Source organism: Cydia fagiglandana, chromosome 12 (assembly GCF_963556715.1).
Source record: "Cydia fagiglandana chromosome 12, ilCydFagi1.1, whole genome shotgun sequence".
NCBI lineage: Eukaryota > Metazoa > Arthropoda > Insecta > Lepidoptera > Tortricidae > Cydia > Cydia fagiglandana.
The window spans coordinates 17,338,059-17,359,304 of NC_085943.1; the positions used below are offsets into that span (position 1 = coordinate 17,338,059).

The following is a 21,246-nucleotide window of genomic DNA, read 5'->3' on the forward strand; positions in this document are numbered from 1 at the left end:
CACAAGATACACCCGCCCAAGCCTATCAAGGAGGTGCAAGGCGGAGGTGGTCCGCCCGGCTGCGCTTCGACTGTCGATGCACCCTTAAGAATGCTTAGTATCGAGTACAATAAAATATAGAAAATTAATTAAAATATAAATTTTAATGCGGTGTCAAAATTATTAAAATTTTACATCTTTAATACCTCGAGTTACTACTAACTTTAAATAAGTTTTCAATGCGTATGGCCGTGAACTTTAGGGAGCAGCGCAGGAGTTCCATTTTGATGAGATCAAAGTTCAAAGTGTCAAGTTTCCAATTTACGCCACAGGCAGTGGCGGATTTCCCATAAGGCACAGTAGGCCCGGGCCTAGGGCGGCGAGATATTAGGGGCGGCAAATTGTGACAAAAAATTCGCTGATGATAACAAAAAATAACTCAAAATTAGGCCAGGCAACGAATTCTCAAAAAAGGTACCTATAGAATAGAGGGAAATGCTTGAAACACAATTTTTGACTTTGTACCTAACTTTATTTGGACTATCTAGGAGGTGAACATATCAAAAGTCCCCGGCCGTAGCTCTTGAGCCGAGGGAAGAGAGAGGTTTGAAGGTCACATTTTTCAGTTTTTCGCTTATATCTCGGAAAATATGCGTTCTAACGACATGATCATTAAACAAAATGAAAGTTGGTTAAATTTGCTACAAGCTACAATTTTTACGATAAGTATTTAGAGGGGCCTCCACACTTGTGCGCGAATCGCGGCGGGAAGCCGCGAACGCGAGTGTGGCGTCGATTTCGCATATGGTTGACGCCTTCGCGCCTTGTTCCCCGTTTATAGGGTTCCGTACCTCAAAAGGAAAAAACGGAACCCTTATACTCGTGCGTGTGGTTGTCCGTCTGTCACAGCAAATTTTCTCCGAAACTGCTGGACCAATTAAGTTGAAATTTGGAACACTTAAGTAAGTTTGTGACCCAAAGATGGACGTGTAACGTAAATAAATGAATTTTAAATATGTATGGAGGCCATTTTTGGGGGGTAAATGAGAAAATTTCAAAATAAAGTTTTTCAAACTATATCGTGTTACATATCAAATCTGAAGAATGTCAAATTTTTTTTTTAAATAATTTTAGGATAAATAGTTTAGCAGTTATTCAAGAAAATAGGCAAAAAAAAAGTTATTCTTATGTTTCTTTTTTAGATTTTTTGAATGTTTTTGTAGGTAAGTACATAAAAAGTCAATGTTATTGGTAAAACTGTCACTTAAAATGAATAAGTATTTGCTTATTTTTTTCGTAAAACCTATGTTCCTATGATCATGTCACAAGGACGTATAGTTTCTGGTGTATTCGGGTAATACCGAATGTCGGATAATTCCGAAATTCAGATCAAAATCACCCTTAATTCCATCATAATAAAAGTCTCTTTTCGAAATTGTCCGACAGTTTTCGACATTCGGAATTACCCGAGTAAACGTGTACTCGGGCAATACCGAATGTCGGATAATTCCGAAATTCAGATGAAAATCACCCTAAATTCCATCATAATAAAAGTTTATTTCGGAATTATCTGACAGTTTTCGACATTCGGAATTACCCGAGTAAACTTATATAAAAAAAAAATAAAAAAAAAATAAGCGAAAAGCCGAAAAATGTGACCTTCAAACCAAAACCCCCCTAACGAGTCCAAAAAAGTTACTAAGTAAAAAATGTGTCCCAAGCATTTCTCTCTATAATATATCTTTTCGTTGCCTGATCTAAATGTAGTCAATATGATGGATGCTGATGCTGAGAAAGGGGCGGCTACAAGGCTTGGGGCCTAGGGCGGCAAAGACTGCAAATCCGCCACTGGCCACAGGATGGCAGCTCTGTACGTACTGGGGGTCATGATCTGTAAGGCACAGCATGCAGCGCCAGCTCTGGCTTGAAGGATTTATTTTAGGATCCTAAAGAGAATCTAAAGATCACTATAATCACCCGGTTGGAGATTTCAACGCGCACGGTTCAATAGCCCTGCCCGCATCCAAAGTTAAATAGATTAAATAGAACTCCTAAGATTTTGTAACATTTATTTGAAATATTTTTTAATAGAAATGTACAGCAACCAGCAACTGATTAGACGTTGCATTATAGCAAATACGAGTATAATAAGTACATTTTAAAGCTTGACAAAGCTGCTATAAGTATTATAAAATTGAATAAAGGGAATAATTTTATTCATTTTTAATCACAATCATAAATGCTTAAAATATAGTGCCTGTTAAGCGGTTCATTCTTCATCTTCATCCGAGAATGTGAGTATCTGAAAATAATACATAAAACTTAGAAATGAATTGTTTTTACAAGCTTTTATTTGACTTGCCCTGTTAGTATAAATGTATGTTAATACATATGTTAGTGTGGGTCAAAATTTGGAATCTAAATTTGATCCACTTTCCGATTGAGTTGAAATTTTGCTTACATAATATGTAAATTGGTCCAATTAATCAGCATATAATCATGTCATTGTCATGTCATCCAATTTAATTGGATGACATGACAATGCAATATATGCTGATTATTTGGCTTTCAATAAGCTTGGCTTTCAAAGCAAAAAAAACTTAGGTACATCAGTCACTTCTGCCAGCAACTGCAATTATGATAACAAAGATTCCTCGCCTTCTGTATTGTATATTTCTCTAAAATGGTTGTTTTGTATATTTCTTTAGTATTACGATGTTTCAACATGCTATACAGTTCTTGAACCTGGAAACTTGGAACTACTTTTGATTTTGGTGTGTCGGTAAAATAATCAAAAATGAAACTTACATCAGTCATTTCAGCCGTCAACTGCAACTCCGCTAATCCAGTAACCTCCTCCAAATAACTGCCACTATTCAGCACTTTAAACACAAAATCCTCGCCCTCCGTTCTATATTTCTCGAGTACTAAGTCCGAACACGCTATGCAGTGGTTGAACTTAGCGCAGGTGGGTGCGACGGTGCGGTACGAGTGTAGGAACCCGCGGATAGAGTGCGGGATGGGACCGAGCACGCCTTGCAGGTGCGGTGGGATGTCGGACTCGTCGGTGAGGTTGTATAGGGCTGGAGCGTGTTCCCTAGAAAAGTAAAACCTATTAGCATTCATGTTTTTAAATTTAACAACGCATTAAAAAAAAGATACCAACTGGGCCCGGTCGTCTTTGAATAATTGGTGAACAGACATAAAATTAGAAAATGATGAATTTAGAACCTCCTCCGGATCTTAACAATATACTAAGCAAGTTTCAGTAGCTCATTTGAGTCAGTTGGTTGGTGCGGTATTGGGCTGGGGGCCTAGCCAAGTTGGTATCGTCTTGAGTCGTCCCATTCGTTTTTCGTCAAGTTCTTAAATTAGTCCTATTCTACATTCGTCACAATCGTCGGTCGCTTTCAATGTAGAATGCGTGACGAAAGCAGAATAGGACTAATTTAAGAACTGGAGGTAAAACGAATGGGACGACCCAAGACGATACCGCTAAGTTGACAATCGTTGATAGAAAATACATATCTCGATCTTGAAAGTAGGTTTTAAAGTTTAACATGCGAGGAGCGGACCTGAGCGGGTGCTGCGTGAGCGCGGCGAGGAGTTCCACGGCGAGCGCGCCGGCCACGGCGGCGGCGCCGGGCCGCGTCACCGTGCACTGCTGGTCCAGCGTGCGGTCCTTCAGCGACTGTCAACGTTAATATAACATAGTTTAGTTAAGGTTGACGAAATAATAATAGGCTGATCTCTCCAACAAGATCGGCTAACTTTATATTTCGTCAACTTTACCGAGACCTTACAATAACGTTAGACATTTATAAAAACCAAATAATTATTACAAATACCTACCAATAATTAATCGAAAAAGTATTATACAATGGTAGCTCTTAAAGACTAAGAAGTGTTATTACTTTATGTATGCCCAAAACAAAACATACAGGCTAATTCTCCTGCTAATTTTAATGAGTAGGAGTGATTTTTATTCAGTGGGTCGAAAACTACCCAATGGCAAGGACCATAACCAGGTTAGTCCATGCCAATGGGCATATACATATATGGGTTAGAGAAGATGGTTTACAAATGCCTGAACTAGGATTTCCTGTTTCAGGCATAATAAGGACAATATGAATTAATTATTGTAGAAGAAATGGGTTGTATTAAAAAACTGCGCGATAGTTTGACAGCTGAATTAGACGGCGTTGTACTACGCATGTTTTGTGCCAGAAGGCCGAACATACGCGTTTATTACTAGGTACATATTTATGTAGATAGTTACATTGCCCGGAGCGGTGACGTCATTGCAGAAGTAGCAGCCCAGCTGAGCGCCCGGCAGGTATGTAGCGTGCGACTGTTCAGCGGCTGACTTTTCGGTAGGTGACTGTTCAGCGTCTGACTGTAATGTAGGGTCGGAGGCTCCGTGCCTCATGACTAGGTAGCTGTCGAACCCGAGTGCCGCGTTTAATACTATCTGGGGAAAAAATAGAAACATCAAAACATTGCTTAAAAACCGATCAGGTGCGAGTCGGACCCGCGCACGAAGGGTTCCGTACCACTACGCAAAAAATCACGTTTGTTGTACGGGAGCCCCACTTATATATATTTATTTTAAGGGTGTTATTCCACCTTTCCAATTTCTTTGTCTAATGTCTCATTGTGCTTTAATGAGAGAGGGAGACGCTCTGACATTGGACAAATAAATTAGACAAGTGGAATACCATCGTAAACTCCTCGGAGTGGTGGAATACTTCCCTATACGCACACGTTAAATATGCCAGCCAAAATATATGGCTTTGAAGAATAGAATTTTGTTTTTTTCCTGACCCTGTAACTTATTTTCAAATGAACCATCAGAGCTGGATTAATTGAAATATATTTGGATAATTTGGGAAAACATGTAGATTGATGCGGCCTGGAAAAGGGTTAATAAAAAACCGGACAAGTGCGAGTCGGACTCGCCCACCGAGGGTTCCGTACTTTTTAGTATTTGTTGTTACAGCGGCAACAGAAATAACTACATCATCTGTGAAAATTTCAACTGTCTAGCTATCACGGTTCGTGAGATACAGCCTGGTGACATACCGACGGACGGACGCACAGCGGAGTTTTAGTAATAGGGTTCCGTTTTACCCTTTGAGTACGGAACCCTAAAAAGCAGTAATACCTTTCCGTAATGAGCACCAATAAGCGTAGGTAGCCATCTCGCCTCCCTGGTGTCGAGTAGCAGGAACACTACGTCATGGGCCCGTATGGCTTCGGTAAGAGTTTTGATGTTGGCGGCAGTTTCCGCTTGCAACGACTCGCCTACCGGGTGTCCTGGCATTGGGATGTGTAGCGCGATGCCGCAGGTTTCCTGTGGGCAAAAACCGACTTAATTATTATGGAAATAAAGTAGACCGTGGTTCGTAGTTTTTTTCAGTCGCATACAAATATGTTTAAGCTTGCAGATATACAATAAGACCTATAGTTCCATTAAATATAAAATAATGATATTGATAATAAGTAGAAACAGGGCTAGTTCGGTTCTGCCTATAAATAGGAAGATGCACAGAAGTAACAATTGGATACACAACTCATAAAGTACCAAGTATCGATCATGCTTACAGACGTAAGTACATACATTGCATAATACTGTAAAACTATGACTTTTTTTTTAAACTAAGTGTGTAATAACATTACACTGTTATGGAAATATTTGGCTCCGCAGACCACTACTATATTTACCGAAAGACAATGAGAAGATATCTAGATTTATGAAGTTAACATTATAATTTTGACAGGCTCGTCTAAAGAAAGTATTTTTGGCGAAATTAGAACTACAAAAGCTGATATGGAATGTTTGGGGGTGACGAGTGGGAATACGACGCGGCAACTTAAAAACAATTTTTTCAAGAAGAGTGGAAGAATCAATGAGGCTATTTAGGAGTTTATAAAGAAACATTTGATCTATAAATACACGTCTTTTTTCTAGTGGCCCAAGACCACGACGGTATGTGCTATTCTCTGACATGTTTAAACCGTGGCGGAAGTGGAGCGACTTTAATAACTTGTTTTGAATTTTTTCAATTCTTTTTATGTGAACGGTATATTGAGGGGTCCAGACAACGCTACCGAATTCTAAAATGCTACGAACATAAGAGGAGTATAATACTTTACAGTACATATGGTCCTATTTTTCCGCACTAGTGCGTAAAATAGCATTTTTCGTGCGATGTCAAAAGTTTAAAGGGCCATATGTACTGTAAAACGTTGTACGACACACGTGCGAAAAGATAATTCGCAACTCGTGTCGATTTAAAACACTCCCTTCGGTCGTGTTTTAATTTATCGCCACTCGTTTCGAATTTTCCCTTTTCCGCACTTGTATCGTAAATAACTATTTAAGGTGTTTGGATCTTTAAATGGTCTAGAGAGATAGTCTAAGTATCAGACCCAATTTCTTGTAGGCCTTCGTGGTGATGTGGTCTATGTGTGAAATGAAATTGAGCTTAGAATTTAAAATAATGCCAAGATCTCGAACCTTTGTGACTCTATTTATGACCTTTCCTGAAAAATTATAATTGAAAAGAAGCGGACTTCGTTTACGAGTGAAAGTAATACAGTTGCATTTGTCAGGGTTTAGAAGTAATTGGTTATAACTTATAAGTCTTATAACCGCAATATGTGGCAAAGCTATCAAGATCACGTTGCATGTCCAGGCAGTCGTTCTTTGTTTTTATGATTTTGAAAAATTTTGTGTCGTCTGCATAGAACTAGAAAATGATGTACCCATGTCGTTAACATATAGGATAAATAACAGCGGTCCTAAATGAGAGCCTCGAGGGACCCCTGAATCAATGGTTAAGTATCTGGAAGTATTTTTAGAGTTGAGTTTATAGCATATAATGTGTGTGGCAGTTGGTGACAAAAAATAAAATGCGTTTGTACGGGACAGCCCGTGGAATGCTCCGAGTGCGCACGACCTTCCCCTCGCACGATTGCCCTGTCTAGACGGCCTCGTCGAATGACTGTATCGTTTTTACACGACTGAGTGACACGACGAAAAAGAGTGTATTGTTTTATAGACTGTTGTCTAAAGGTTGCTGAGATATGTATACAGTGTGGAAAGTTAAGTTAGGCCCTGGAGGGAAACTACCTTAAATCCTTAAGCAGGCTCATTTTACTTAAAGGAGACATTCCTTTATTTTTAAAAAGAAACAAAACTGCATTCAAAGTTATTTCCTTTTTTTCTTAAATTTGGCTTGTCTAAAAAATATTGAGAACTAAATATTAGATTTTATGGATATTTTGTACGACAGACGAGTGTAAGACCTAATGTGTCTTGGAGAAATGTTATCATTAACATTAACTGTATCGACTAGTAGAATAAAATTGCGAGTTTTTATTTTTTGGATTTTTTAGTCGGTTCGAGTCCCGGACGAGGCAAGCGAATTTTAGAAAATCTTCGAATGCAGTTTTGTTTCTTTTTAAAAATAATGGAATGTCCCCTTTAAGTAAAAAGAGCCAGCTTAAGGATTTAAGGTAGTTTCCCTCCAGGGTCCGACTTATCTATCCACACTGTATATTTTTTTCTAGAAATTGTATAAGGCAGTATACGGGTATACTCACTACAGAAGGCAGGATCTTTCTCAGATTGTCGGCGGCAGCGTCGGCCTTGCCTCGGCCGGCGCGGCAATCCTCGTGCGTGAACAGCACTTGCCTCGTCAGGTAAGTATATACTTGCTACAGAAGGCAGGATCTTTCTCAGATTGTCGGCGGTAGCGTCGGCCTTGCCTCGGCCGGCGCGGCAATCCTCGTGCGTGAACAGCACTTGCCTCGTCAGGTAAGTATATAGTTGCTACAGAAGGCAGGATCTTTCTCAGATTGTCGGCGGTAGCGTCGGCCTTGCCTCGGCCGGCGTGGCAATCCTCGTGTGTGAAAAGCACTTGCCTCGTCGGGTAAGTAGGTATATACTTACTACAGAAGGCAGGATCTTTCTCAGATTGTCGGCGGCAGCGTCGGCCTTGCCTCGGCCAGCGCGGCAATCCCCGTGAGTGAACAGCACTTGCCTCGTCGGGTTCGAGTACGACACTTTGCCGTAGTCCACGAACGTGATGTAGCGGAAACCCCAAGCCTGTATTCAAAATAGGTTATGTACTAAGCAAATACAATTAAATAAATTTGATAATAGTATCTAAGGGTGGTATTCCACCTGTCCAATATCTTTGTCCAATGGCTATTGCATGGTTTGCTTAATGAGAGAGTGAGAACATTTTTAGATTTTACTTTGATTAGGAAACCCTTGAGCTGTAAACAGCTTGATGGTTATTAAGGGCCAGTGTAATAAAACCGAGTGTCGTGTCGAGTCTCCAATATCCTGTTAAAAGCGACCCGCCCCGGCGTCGCACGGGTTACACAAAACCTTAACAAATTATACACCTAAACCTTCCTCAATAAGCACTCTATTGATAGGTGAAAACCGCATGAATATCTGCTCAGTAGTGTTTGAGTTTATCAGACAGACAAACAAACAGACGCGGCGGGGACTTTGTTTTATAAAGTGTAGTGTAGTGATATATCACGTTTCGCCATAATATACCATGTGCTTATTTTAGGCCACTAAGCACAGTAAGCACACTGACCAAAGTGCGTTGTTGGTTTCTAGATTAAGGAGTTACCAGCAAACCCCGCGCGACATGGCAGCCAAGCGTGCCCGCGCCGAGCAGCAGGCACTTGGTTCGCTTCATGACGTCCACGTCTAGATCTGGTACGAGTCGCCACTTCATCAGCTTTATGTTAAGGTCTGAAGATGTCTCTGCTAACCTGGAGATTGATGGCCAGGATTATAATCTAGTAAACTAAACTACCCTCAAATGGCTTCTTAAGGGTAGATGAAACATTACATGGTCAAATAATGTAGGTCAGGCCCCAATTTCACATCGGTGACAGGTGCGAGAATTGTAAAACATCACTGTTGCTGACGTCACAGGCATCCAGGCTACGATTACCACTTACCATCGGGCGGGCCGTATTCCTGTTTGCCACCATCATTGTTATTTAAAAAAACTTTATTATATTGGAAAAAAACGGATATTTCTCTTGCGAAGTTTCTGACAATTGTCACATCACAGGTCTGATTTAGCGATGTAAAAAGCTTTTGGTCAAGCGCTAACCTAAGACCTACTTAATAGGGTCCATTGAAGCCGACATGTTGGCAAGCTTGGGCCCAAAGTTACCACGGTCGTTCCTCACCCAGCCGACCCAACCGGCACTCTCTACTGCTTGCACATTCTGAAAAAAAAAAAACACAACATGTACTTACATGTAAAATCGTCAGGTGACAAGCAAAACTCACTAATTACTAAAAAAATATTAAACAAAAATAAACTTTATTCAGATAACGATATGGTTCACAATGGCTATTAGTGAGTTTTGGTTGTCACCTAACGAAATGTGATGATATCTAAGATATCATTAATTGTTTAAATGTTTGGCATGGCTTCAAATCAGATAATTTTCGTTATTGTTTAACATTCCTGAAGACATAACGACAAAAAACGTGCCTTAAGCGAGAAAGAGTATTAACCGTGAAAAATTGATGATCACATATTGCGGGGATGTAAAATGGTGTAATACGTAACCCATCAAAAACATAAATGTAAAAAAGGAGAGCCAAGTTCAATACAAAAATTATGCTTGGCTGTGGGGTTCGCCGCAAAAAGAATGGAGATTTAAATGAGTGCCAAGTTCTATGCAAAATCCAAATATGTATTTATAGGAACAAAATAACATTATAAACAAGTATTAAACTCTATTTCTTTGCTTTATTGGATACCTATAACAATTGCTGTTATTTAAAAAAAATGCGAGATCTTAAAGCAGGTTAGATTTGACTTGGCCAGTTTTCATTACATCAATCATTTTATAAAGTTATTCAACATATATATTTTGTAATTCTGATAAAAACTGGCCAAGCCAAATCTAACCTACTTTAAGATCTCACATTTTTTTTAAATAACAGCAATTGTTATAGGTATCCAATAAAGCAAAGAAATAGAGTTTAATACTTGTTTATAATGTTATTTTGTTCCTATAAATACATATTTGGATTTTGCATAGAACTTGGCACTCATTTAAATCTCCATTCTTTTTGCGGCGAACCCCACAGCCAAGCATAATTTTTGTATTGAACTTGGCTCTCCTTTTTTACATTTATGTTTTTGATGGGATATCAATACTTTTTGTAAAGAAAACTAGGCAGGTATTGAGATTTAATGTTTTTTCTTGTGTTTCCGCTGCATGTTTTTTACTTCTGTTCTTTGTATTAATTATGTGGTGCCACGCGCCGCCAACGACACACCGTGGGCCGGTTGTTTAGCGCGTATTACAGGTTTTTTGTATGGGGACCCCCCCTATTTTTTAACTTTTTTTATTTTTAGATTTTTTCCTACGCTTACACACAATTACCGAGCTGGATTCCAAATTTCATCCTTCTAGGTCATCTGGAAGTAGGTTAGGTTTAGGTACTATATGTCAGTCACAATAAAAAAGAAATTTGTATGGGAACCCCCCCTATTTATTAACTTTTTTTTGTTTTTAGATTTTTTCCTACGCTTACACACAATAACCGAGCTGGATTCCAAATTTCATCCTTCTAGGTCATCTGGAAGTAGGTTAGGTTTAGGTACTTATATGTCAGTCACAATAAAAAATGGTTTTTTTGTATGGGGACCCCCCCTATTGTATAACTTTTTTTAATTTTTAGATTTTTTCCTACGCTTTCACACAATAACTGAGCTGGATTCCAAATTTCATCCTTCTAGGTCATCTGGAAGTAGGTTAGGTTTAGGTACTTATATGTCAGTCACAATAAAAAATGGTTTTTTTGTATGGGGACCCCCCCTATTTTATAACTTTTTTTAATTTTTAGATTTTTTCCTACGCTTTCACACAATAACTGAGCTGGATTCCAAATTTCATCCTTCTAGGTCATCTGGAAGTAGGTTAGGTTTAGGTACTATAGGTATGTCAGTCAGTCTGAAAATTTACGACTTTTTGACCTTCATATCTTTATAACCGTTTGAGCTAGCTTCATGAAATTTGGGCTTCTAGATGTCCTTATGGATATAATTAAACACACGTAGTTTTATGTGTTTACGTTAAAGATGTTTTGAGTTATAGAAGGGTCAAAAGTGGCACCAAGTGGTTCGTGTAATATTACACTTGGCACTGGCTAGCCAGTTCCTTTGCTTGAACTTGGCTTGACACGCTGCCGCGTGTCTAGATACCCGGGAAATCGCCACTCTTTTATTGGTAAAAAAAATCAGGATATTGATATTGATTATTCTTTTCCTCACAATAAATACACATTGTCATCCCCAATCCACGGTGGGTTAGCTTAAGGACTATAACCAAACCCTGTTTTGAGATACCTGTGACCTCTCAGTCTGTGGCCAGCAGTATAATAATATGTAGTGTGTGTGATAGTGATGAAATTTTTTATTGGTCCACACCCTAATGGCATTTTGATGGTTGTTCGGTAATTTAAAATGTATTTATTTAAACTTTATTGCACAAAAGAAAACTTGTCGTACAAAAGGCGGACTTAATGCCAAAAGCATTCTCTACCAGCACCTTTATTAGCAATTACTAACATGGAAATTACTGTTTGGCATGAAATTGAAGTATCTGGCTTGACTATATCAGTTTTATTTAAGACATTCCCAGTCTCCATACTCTCCATCAAAATTCCAAAAGTAATAAACGCACATGCTTACCTCAGGTACAGAAATAGTGAACACCAAGCTTTTATCAACTGCACCGCTAGCACTGCACCTCAGCCCTATTATCCGGATATCCTTCTTGCATAGACTCGGGCAATGCTCAAGCAATGCTGCTAAAAACGTTCGCAGAGGCCATCCCGGATTGTTTCCATTACTCGGATCAGCGAACACAAAATAAAGACTTGATAAGTCAATGTTTAAATCATTTTGTACTTCTAAATTTGGATTGAATAATTGAGCTAAAGGTTTTATAAAAGCATTATCATTTTCTTTAAGAATAAGAAAGAAGTTTTTCTGATTTGAATCAATTTTTTTATAGTCTTGTGCGATATCTTCAAGCTGTTTGTTGCTGAAGCTTAAGGATATGCTTTTGGTCTCTTTGAGGTAGACGGTGGGCTGGCTCGGTGATGGGAAGGCAAACCAATAGTAATAGTGGAACTTCTTCAAATCCTGAAAAAATCATGATTAGTTTTATATACTAATTAAACAAGAGTGTGTACTACACTGCTTGTTTAATTAGTATTAAGTAGAAGTATAATATATTTTATATATATTTTTTTCCCTATTATATGTAAGTATTTGAATATTCTGTGTGTATTGTTGCAAACCAATAAACAGATTATCTATATATCTATCTATTAATAGTTGTTGATAGGCTTTAAAATATGATTAAAAACAAACTATAAGGATCAACAAATAATTCTCACAAATAGAAAATTCCTATGAAAAATGTATGATGATTAATTGAAACTTGTTTTGCGTTATGTAGTAGCAATCTGCATAAATATTAATAAACACCTGCACTTAGAGAGATTATTATGTTTTTTGATAGATAATGAAAAGGGTGTCATTTAATCAATCTGCAGAATTTTCCTATTTTGATGAACAAAAATATACTTTTATTTGGTCAGCAGAAATTGATACTTGGTCAGCAACTTATGGCAGACAAGTATTTCCAAACCAGTTCGCAATTAATGTCATACTGAGCTGTTCTAAATTGGTTAGGTCGGCAGTGGACGGCCTACAACTCGCAAGGGATATGTAAATATGAATACATTAGGTAACTCACAGCAAAGGAAAGTATGATAAAATTCAACAAAGCCCTGGGATTTGTGATCCATGTCTTTTTCTTAATGTTAGCCCATATTGCTTCACCAATTGAATTAAGTAAGGCTGCTTTGTCTATGTTCTTAAACTCTTCAATTGTGTTCTTGTTCATTATAGTTCCCGTAACATTCTCGTAAAGCTGTTCATTGGTGGGTTCCCTATAATGTACAGAAAATTACGACACACAATATTTTTTTATTATAAAACTTAGTGTATACTTAAAATCTGTTTTTAGATAATAATTAATAACAATTTACTTGATTACTAACTTATTGAATGACGTTCCGTCGACTTCAAATACAGTCCCGATATCATCACGATAAGTAAATCGGCCGAAAATTTGTTTTGTAGTTTCGTTCAGCCTATCCACTTCTAGTTTCATATCAGTAAGAGCATGCCAAAAGGATGGGTGAACGAAGGACGTAAACGGCACATACTGAATTATTTCTCCATTTGACGCCATTTTACATAATTCGTAATATTTTTACTTATTCTTTAGGCAATGTTTTATTATTCTTCAAAACACTACGAATGCAAGCAGCGGAAGCACTCAAGAAATGTCAATAAACACGAATGTCATTGTCAATAATGTCAAAAAGCCATTTTTTTTTTTAATGTTTCGGATTCCAGTCTTCAAGCCAGTCTAAAAGCCATCACAGACGGGCGTACCGGACCGCGACCTTCAAAATATCTGTCACTTATAATAGTCTGGCCAACACAACTTCAGGCAGTTACACTGGAAAACTATACTCATCTCTTTCTAGCACTAGCGTAAGCATAATATTGGATGGGGTTAGTTAAAACTATTAGGTCTGTCCTACAAGGTTACCTCTCAACCAGGGGCGTAACTAGGGGGGGGGGTTGGAGGGGGCACGTGCCCCGGGCGCCGTCCAAGGGGGGGCGCCAAAATGGGCAAAAGACTACCTCTCCGCCTTGCCAAAGGCAGCAGGGAAACTTTTGTCAGTCATATTTACCACCATTGTGAAGTGTGAAATGCGGATGGTAATCTGGCCCACAGCGCAAAAGAGAAAGCCGATCTTTTAGGTACTCTTTTTGCCTCGAACTCGACCTTGAAAGACGACGGTAGCGCCCTACCGCCCACCATCCCGTAGTGCGAATACTCTATGCCACAAACTTCTATCAAGCAGAGGGATATTCGGCGGGAGTTGCTAATGCTTTCGTTTTATAAGGCGAGCGGGCCGAGTGCTTCAGAGTTGTGTCCCGTGTTAGCGCGTCTTTTCCGTTAGGGGTCTAAGTTACCATCTTATGGACTGCCCAAGAGACTACCTATGCAAGTGGATCGCGAGCCCTTTGTCCGGCAGGCGCTTATGAGCCGTAGTAGAAGACGGAACCTGCTCCAATAGCTGCTGCTGCATATCTGTGACATGTTGTCTATCGACTACATTCATCGATATGCGGAGTACTGGGGATTCCTATGCAGGATGGATAAAAGTTGCTCAGTATAATCCCAGAACCTCCCTGGCAACAGGAATGCAGTTATTTTATAGCCACCCTGTATACAGAATGGTCCAAACCTTGAGGTCCAAAATCGCTTGTATTTTTTATTTATTTAGGTAAGGACAGCATCTAAGCTTGACATGCTTGAACGTAAAACTTTGACTTTTTTGCCCAACTCAGCCAAGTGAGGATGCTGATTTTTTAGCTACTGCGCCGTTTGTCAAGGATTATGTTACAAAGAGAAACATTCAAAAATAAATTAATTGCTTCACCCCGAAATGTCTTAAAAAAAATAAAAAAAATCATAACTCGAAAACTACGAAAAGTCGGCTAACATACATATTCTGGCCGCATAGCCAAGATGCCAATCGCTTACGCTCCGTAGCGATCGAAACGCAACTATCACTGTCACACTAATATGGAAGAGTGATAGAGAGACGTAATGCTTTTCGCTGTCGAAGCGATAGCGATTGTAACCTTGGCTAGGCCGGCTGATTGATAGCCCACAGTGTGAGGAACCTAAAAAAAATTTTTTGGACATCAAGGTTTGGACCAACCTGTATAACACATGCCGTGCCAACATCCCTCGTTCTGATACTAGAATGTCGTGAAAAACCTGTGTCAGGTATCGAGAACTTCACCACCACCAAAATTCTATCCAGAGTTTTGGTGTGGGATCGGGACAATTTAGTCCAATAGATCCCACCAAGACTCAATTTTGCGCGTTTACCGCTAAGAAAACCCCATTTTCCAAGGCACAACCCTTCCCATGTCAGGGAGTATTGGGAGCCTCGGTGTTGACATCTCCATCAGTGCCGTCCAATACTTTCGTAGCCACCTTGCTGAGTAGGGTGCGCTGGTATTCAAAAAAACTCGGTGTGCTCAATAAAGGGAGGCGATACTTTACTCTGATGGGGTAGACTGCTTATGTATTTTATGTTAGTCGCAAGTCAGATCCCATATATTGAGTACTGTTGTCACCTTTGGGCAGGAGCACCTGGACGCCATCTTGGACCCTTCGAAGCAGTTAAAAACATGCTGCCTAGTTGCCAACAACGGTGACAGAATAAGTTGCCTTTTCTCGAGAGGCTTCAGTAGGGAGATCTCCAAAAAACAGAGTGTCTAAGTTTTTAAAATGGTCGGCAACGCGCATGTAACACCCCTGGAGTGTAGACGTCCATAGGATGCGGTGACCGCTTACCATCAGGTGGGTCGTAAGCTTGTTAGCCACCGATGTACTAAAAAAACACATATACACTGTATTTGTCTAAATTAAAACTAAACTTTAATAAGTAAAAAAGTAACCCTTTCGTTAGTTCATTTCGTTTGGGGGGGGAGGGGGGCGCACATTTGGTGCCTGCCCCGGGCGCCATATCCTCTAGCTACGCCACTGCTCTCAACCTTCCGGGCAAAGAATATAATACTCACTAGGAGCTTCCGGGCAAGCTAATTTTGTTGGGCGGGTGGTTCTATGTTCGCCAATTTCCAGCATCACCAACCATGTGTCCATCACTTTTTAAGTAACCGTGTATCATGGACTTAATTAAGTTTAGTTTTAGCAAGCAGGTTTTATAACGTCTATGAAAAACTACTAAAAATAACTGGCAGTTGGATTTTACATTTGATAGTCCTTTGAGGAATAGAAAACATAATAATCATTATTTTCAGTTTTGAAAAATGTAGTAATGACTACATTCAAATCAGGTATTTTAATTTTTAAATTTTTTCTTGGTTAACACACAATTAAGCTACTTTCATGTAAGGTGTTGCTGTTTGGCCTAATTCACCCGAAATTATCGTGAGTTAAGTTGTGAGTATTTTGTTAGTATTTTCCTGTTTTTCTCAGTCGTTCCAAAGTTTAAGGCGCTAAGCATACGACTGGACCAAATTCGCACGACGTGCGAGCGGGATGTCGTTAGAATACACGAATAGCTTTGTCTTCGGAGCGCTGTGCGAATCGGATGCAGTAGGTAGGTACGTGCTCTGCCTCCCACCACTGTCGGAAATCGCACGTACCTAGAAATAAGACGAAGATAAGTCTGCAACGATTTTGATTTGATAGCACAACAACAGCAGTGCAAGTGTTATTTTAAACGTCAAACTTCTATGAAATTATGACGTGTTATTAACACTTGCACTGCGTCTGCTATATCAAAGTCGTTGCAGACTTATCTTGGTCTAACTCTACGCGACTTCATACAATAAATAAAAAAAAATCACGTCAGAGAGTTACAGGTTTTTGATATTTCCATGTCCTGAACATTGAGGGGACCAATACACATACACTAGTTTTTGCATTATTCTTAATTTGTTTTTTCAGACTTCGAGCGATAACGCGGGCAAAAATTAAGTTGCCCATATCAAATTAAGTCTGCAAGATTATTCGACTTTTCAAGTAGGTACCTTTTACTCGTAATGCAATTTTCGTAGTACAGTACGTATTGTGGTGAGCTGTAGTTAGAAAATCATAATTAAAAAAAAAAACATCCCCCAACCCTATCTATACCTCGTTTTTTTTAGCATTAGAAATTAGGTAAACAATCTTGATGTGTCTTTTAATTGAAAAACACATTTTAAAAATAAGTTACGGCAAATTATGTAACAATTATGAATCTAATACGATCATTTATATTCTTCTGCTTTCATAAGTAATAGTTTTATATTTTTATAAAGCGTTTTTCAATTAAAAGACATGTCAAGATCGCTTACCTTCTTGCAAATTCTTTCTAATGCTAAAAAAAACGAACTTTAGGCGAGGGTGCCTAAATTTCAAATGCCGAATGAAAAAAATACGATATCAATCCGTCCTGCTTTCAAATAGGTGTAAGTTTTTTATTTCGTGACAAAATGGCGGCAAAAGGTTAAAATTCAATGCTCTTCCTTCCTTCCTACTCCAAAAACACTCATCATAGACCGGGAGATAGTGACACATTTTACTGGGTCATTTGTACCAGTATGGCGGTTCGTCAGGGGTCTAAGTACGTAATGAAGGAAAGAAAAATGATGGTCATAGCGCTGGTACCGGCGGCCCAATCTCGTGGGCGTTAGTCGAACGTGTCGGATAAAATACGAGTGTCGAACGATTTGTTCCACAAAAATCCTCGTATTTTCCGATAGTCCATAAAAAAGAAGTAGGCGGTAGCGTAATGCCATACTTCTCCGGTGTGACTTACAGCCCGCCATACTGAGGCGAACACATTAATTAAAAAAAAACAATTCAATCATTTGTGCCAAGCTAATTTTTGCACAGGTGATCATCGTCGAGCAGCCATTCATGGACATCACCATGCCATACTCTTCGGACGGTTCCAAATGGCCGCCATACCGCCGCAAGGGAGTTAATTTTTTTTTTTGCTAAACGATTTGTACCAGAATTGCATTTAAATTTTTGGAAAGTATTTGATAAAATGTGACCGTTATTATAATTGCCATACTTATAGTAGGGGGGAAAAGTGCTGCCATACTTGAAAAACTTATTTAATCGACACGTTTCAAAAATACGACTATGTATACGTAAAATAATTTTTTACAGCATGGCATCATCATATTCTGTTTGTTTGGATACAATTATACCTAAAAAAAATATTTCAGATTATAACTACGGGGCGGACGACTGTGAGACTTAAGCCAAGACTTAAAACAAAAAACAATTTTTTGACGATTTGTACCAGTATGGCATTTGGATTTTTGGAAATTATATGATGCAATGTGACCATTATTATATTTGCCATACTTCTAATAGGGGGGAAAAGGGGCACCATACTTGAAATAAAAGAAAAATATTGTACACATTTGCCACCTCCTACAGGTATGGCATTATGAGATTTCCATTTATGATCACACAGAAAGGCTTGAAAAAAAATTACAAGATGGTACAAATCGTTTAGCAATAAAAAACTAAATTAACTCCTTTGCGGCAGTATGGCGGCCATTTGGAACCATCCGAAAAGTATGGCATGGTGATGTCCATGAATGGCTGCTCGACGATGATCACCTGTGCAAAAATTAGCTTGGCACAAATGATTGAATTGTTTTTTTTTAATTAATGTGTTCGCCTCAGTATGGCGGGCTGTAAGTCACACCGGAGAAGTATGGCATTACGCTACCGTCTACTTCTTTTTTATGGACTATCGAAAAATACGAGGATTTTTGTGGAACAAATCGTTCGACACTCGTATTTTATCCGACACGTTCGACTAACGCCCACGCGATTGGGCCGCCGGTACCAGCGCTATGACCATCATTTTTATTTCGTTCATTACGTACTTAGACCCCTGACGAACCGCCATACTGGTACAAATGACCCAGTAAAATGTGTCACTATCTCCCGGTCTATCAGCTGCAAAACAAATAATTATTAATTAACACACTTTTATAGGTAGGGTCAAAATGAACACTTAGAACTTAATCAATTATATATGTCCACAGAATTATTTCAACTTACCAGACTCATCCTCGTCAAGCAAATGGCAATATATTCAACTTTAAATGATTCTATGTGCTCCAATAAAGCATACAATTTGGTGCCAAATCCTCTTACCACCAAAAGTTCAATCGGTTCTGGCAGTGCCAATGCAAACTACAAACGATGTAAAAGCAAGAAAAAGTCATTATATATCTCTAATAATCATATCCACTTGCGTTCCCACACTGATGAAAAAACCGAAAACAAGTTCTTATCTTCTTTTCAACTAGCTGCGAAATTGTATAAATCTAATTCTGATGAATTCAAAACGGAGAAGAAAATGAGTAAGAAGAGCAACAAAAAGTCTGTGTTGACTCTTCCTAATGACCCAGCTGTACTGCCGCAGTCTTGCACTGTGAGCGATATGAACGACAGCGAATATTTCAGACGTATTCACAAATCTAAGGCACAAAAGACGAAAAAACGCCAGCCTTGGAAGAAAAATCCCAAGCCACCAGATTACAACTGTGAATATTATGACAGAGACGCTGACTACTGCTCCCAAATGAATCTATACCTAGATTGTAGTTCTGTAGATGTTGTTAAGAACTTTAAAGGCGACTGCCGGAGAAAAGCAAGAGATTCATATAAATCTTATAATGGCGAAACTGAAGCCACCGCACCGTGTGCATCTGATGTTTGGTCTGTGTTGAGGAATATCAATAGATTTCAATTTTATCCATCTCCACCTATGTCTGAAGACAGTAGTAACGAGATAAAGCCGAGAAAAAAGGTAGTCAAGAAGAAACTTAATAGAAGGTGAGATGTCTTTGGGATCTAGTATTTCCTGTGAGAGAATTATCAAACTACCAATATTTAGTTATAGAAAAACAATTTAAGATTTGATAAAAAGTTGACCATGAATCAATATTTTTTATTTCAGCGTATATGAGACGTGTCGAACTGAGCAGATTTATTTTCAGACTGAGGTTAATATTCCTAGAGATACCAGTCTTTCAGAGTCTTCTCAGATAACCGTGATCGACAAAAATGATGAACTCAACAAATTTTGCAAAAAAGTGGAAATTAGATCTTTTAAGCAGAATGTACCACTGGTTACCCCGAGGATTAAAAAGCAAGAACCGCCAAAGACTAATAACAGAAAATGTAGAATTTCCCACCTTAAATCTAGAACAAAGAAAAATTCCCCTAGCAAAGATACGCTCGCTGACCATAAATCTAAACTATCTGAAGTAGCGTTGAAGCCATTTCAGACATTAAATAGAGGTGATGGTAGCTTTGAAGAATCACAGACAAAACATATTTGTACGACAGTTGAAATGCAAACCGGGACGGAAATTGATAGTAAGTATTATAAATATAAATTTAGGTATTTATTTATTCAGTTATACATCACATTACTTGTTTTTTCTCCACTACCCTAAGGCTGTCTGGAAGATATTGCTCTTTAGCGATAAGACCGCCTGTTGTCTACCATAGTTTAAGTTAGGTGCTTAATTTGTATGTTAAGTTCTTTTTCATATTGGTGAATAATTAAAATATAATTGCTCTTACATACTTATCAGGAAGGTAAATAGTATTAATGGAATTGTATGTTGCAGACAATGACGATGATAAGCCCCAAATAAATTCCAACGCTTGTGTACACAATGCTAATAGCAACACCGGGGCTAAGAGCGGTGATTTATCTTATTTTTATTTATAAGTAGTTAAATATTTGCTTAAAATTACGATATTTCACACCTTTCGCTTTAAGTTCATAAAGTAAAAAGTTAGCAAGCTTTATTTATTGCGGCAACAACAACCTTTTTGCAATTCGTATGGGTACTTACACCAACTGCAACGTCCGCGTGCAGTTCCCATACAAACTGCAGTCGGGTTGTAGTCCGTCTGTACCGGCCCTAAAGGGGCTCACAGATTACCAGTTCGCCGGACGATATTAGTCTGTCAGTTGTTCGGAACTGTCACCAGGCGGATATCTTCCGGCGGACTGGTAATTTGAGATTACTAATCTCAGTGGGTTCCCTAAAGGGCAGATGCGTTTACCTGTAACCCTATAAGCCATACGATGACGTTCGATGACCTAATCTCTTGTTTGTATATATTACGAGTATAAATACCGCACCGGACAGTGACCTTAACGACCGTACGGTACGGCAGCCGCCGTCCGGTACGATCGTGGCCGACTTTCCGTTTCACGAAGTAGTATAAGAACATAATGCCGGCTACATACGTAACGATAAATCGTTGCGATAAAACTGTGCAGTCCGATCTGCGCAGTTTTTTCTGCCGTGTGTATGACAAATCGTTGTCGATTATCGTAACGATTTGACATAAAGTCCATTCCAATAGAACTTGCTAACTTTGTAAACAAAGGACGTAACTTTGTTTTGTCACTGTTTTTCCTTGAATTTTCACATCATCTCATCAAACACCATTGAAACACATACACTATACACTATTAAAGCGGTCGTTACCGTAAAATACAACAATATATAACTGTATCTTGGCTAT

At 38.8% G+C, this 21,246-nt stretch overlaps 2 protein-coding genes across 2 annotated transcripts in view; one reads left to right on the plus strand and one right to left on the minus strand.

The window, feature by feature from the left end:
• Positions 1 to 2,031: 2,031 nt before the first annotated feature.
• LOC134669700 (ubiquitin-like modifier-activating enzyme ATG7) lies at positions 2,032 to 13,372 on the minus strand. Its single transcript, XM_063527380.1, has 11 exons — positions 13,118 to 13,372; positions 12,811 to 13,006; positions 11,736 to 12,191; positions 9,143 to 9,249; positions 8,637 to 8,781; positions 7,937 to 8,092; positions 5,144 to 5,332; positions 4,259 to 4,450; positions 3,555 to 3,670; positions 2,788 to 3,076; positions 2,032 to 2,281 (listed from the first exon to the last, which is right to left on the minus strand). The coding sequence occupies exons 1-11, from the start codon at positions 13,309 to 13,311 to the stop codon at positions 2,249 to 2,251; spliced, it is 2,073 nt and encodes a 690-aa protein (XP_063383450.1). The 5' UTR covers positions 13,312 to 13,372; the 3' UTR covers positions 2,032 to 2,248.
• A 2,587-nt stretch (positions 13,373 to 15,959) lies between these two features.
• LOC134669385 (uncharacterized) overlaps positions 15,960 to 21,246 on the plus strand; it is a 43,167-nt gene continuing 37,880 nt past the window's right edge. Inside the window, exons 1-5 of the mRNA XM_063526906.1 lie at positions 15,960 to 16,116; positions 16,627 to 16,701; positions 18,735 to 19,530; positions 19,655 to 20,076; positions 20,334 to 20,411. Of these exons, the coding sequence (XP_063382976.1) occupies positions 18,773 to 19,530; positions 19,655 to 20,076; positions 20,334 to 20,411 (1,258 nt within the window). The 5' untranslated portion in view covers positions 15,960 to 16,116; positions 16,627 to 16,701; positions 18,735 to 18,772. The remainder of the gene's footprint in view (positions 16,117 to 16,626; positions 16,702 to 18,734; positions 19,531 to 19,654; positions 20,077 to 20,333; positions 20,412 to 21,246) is intronic.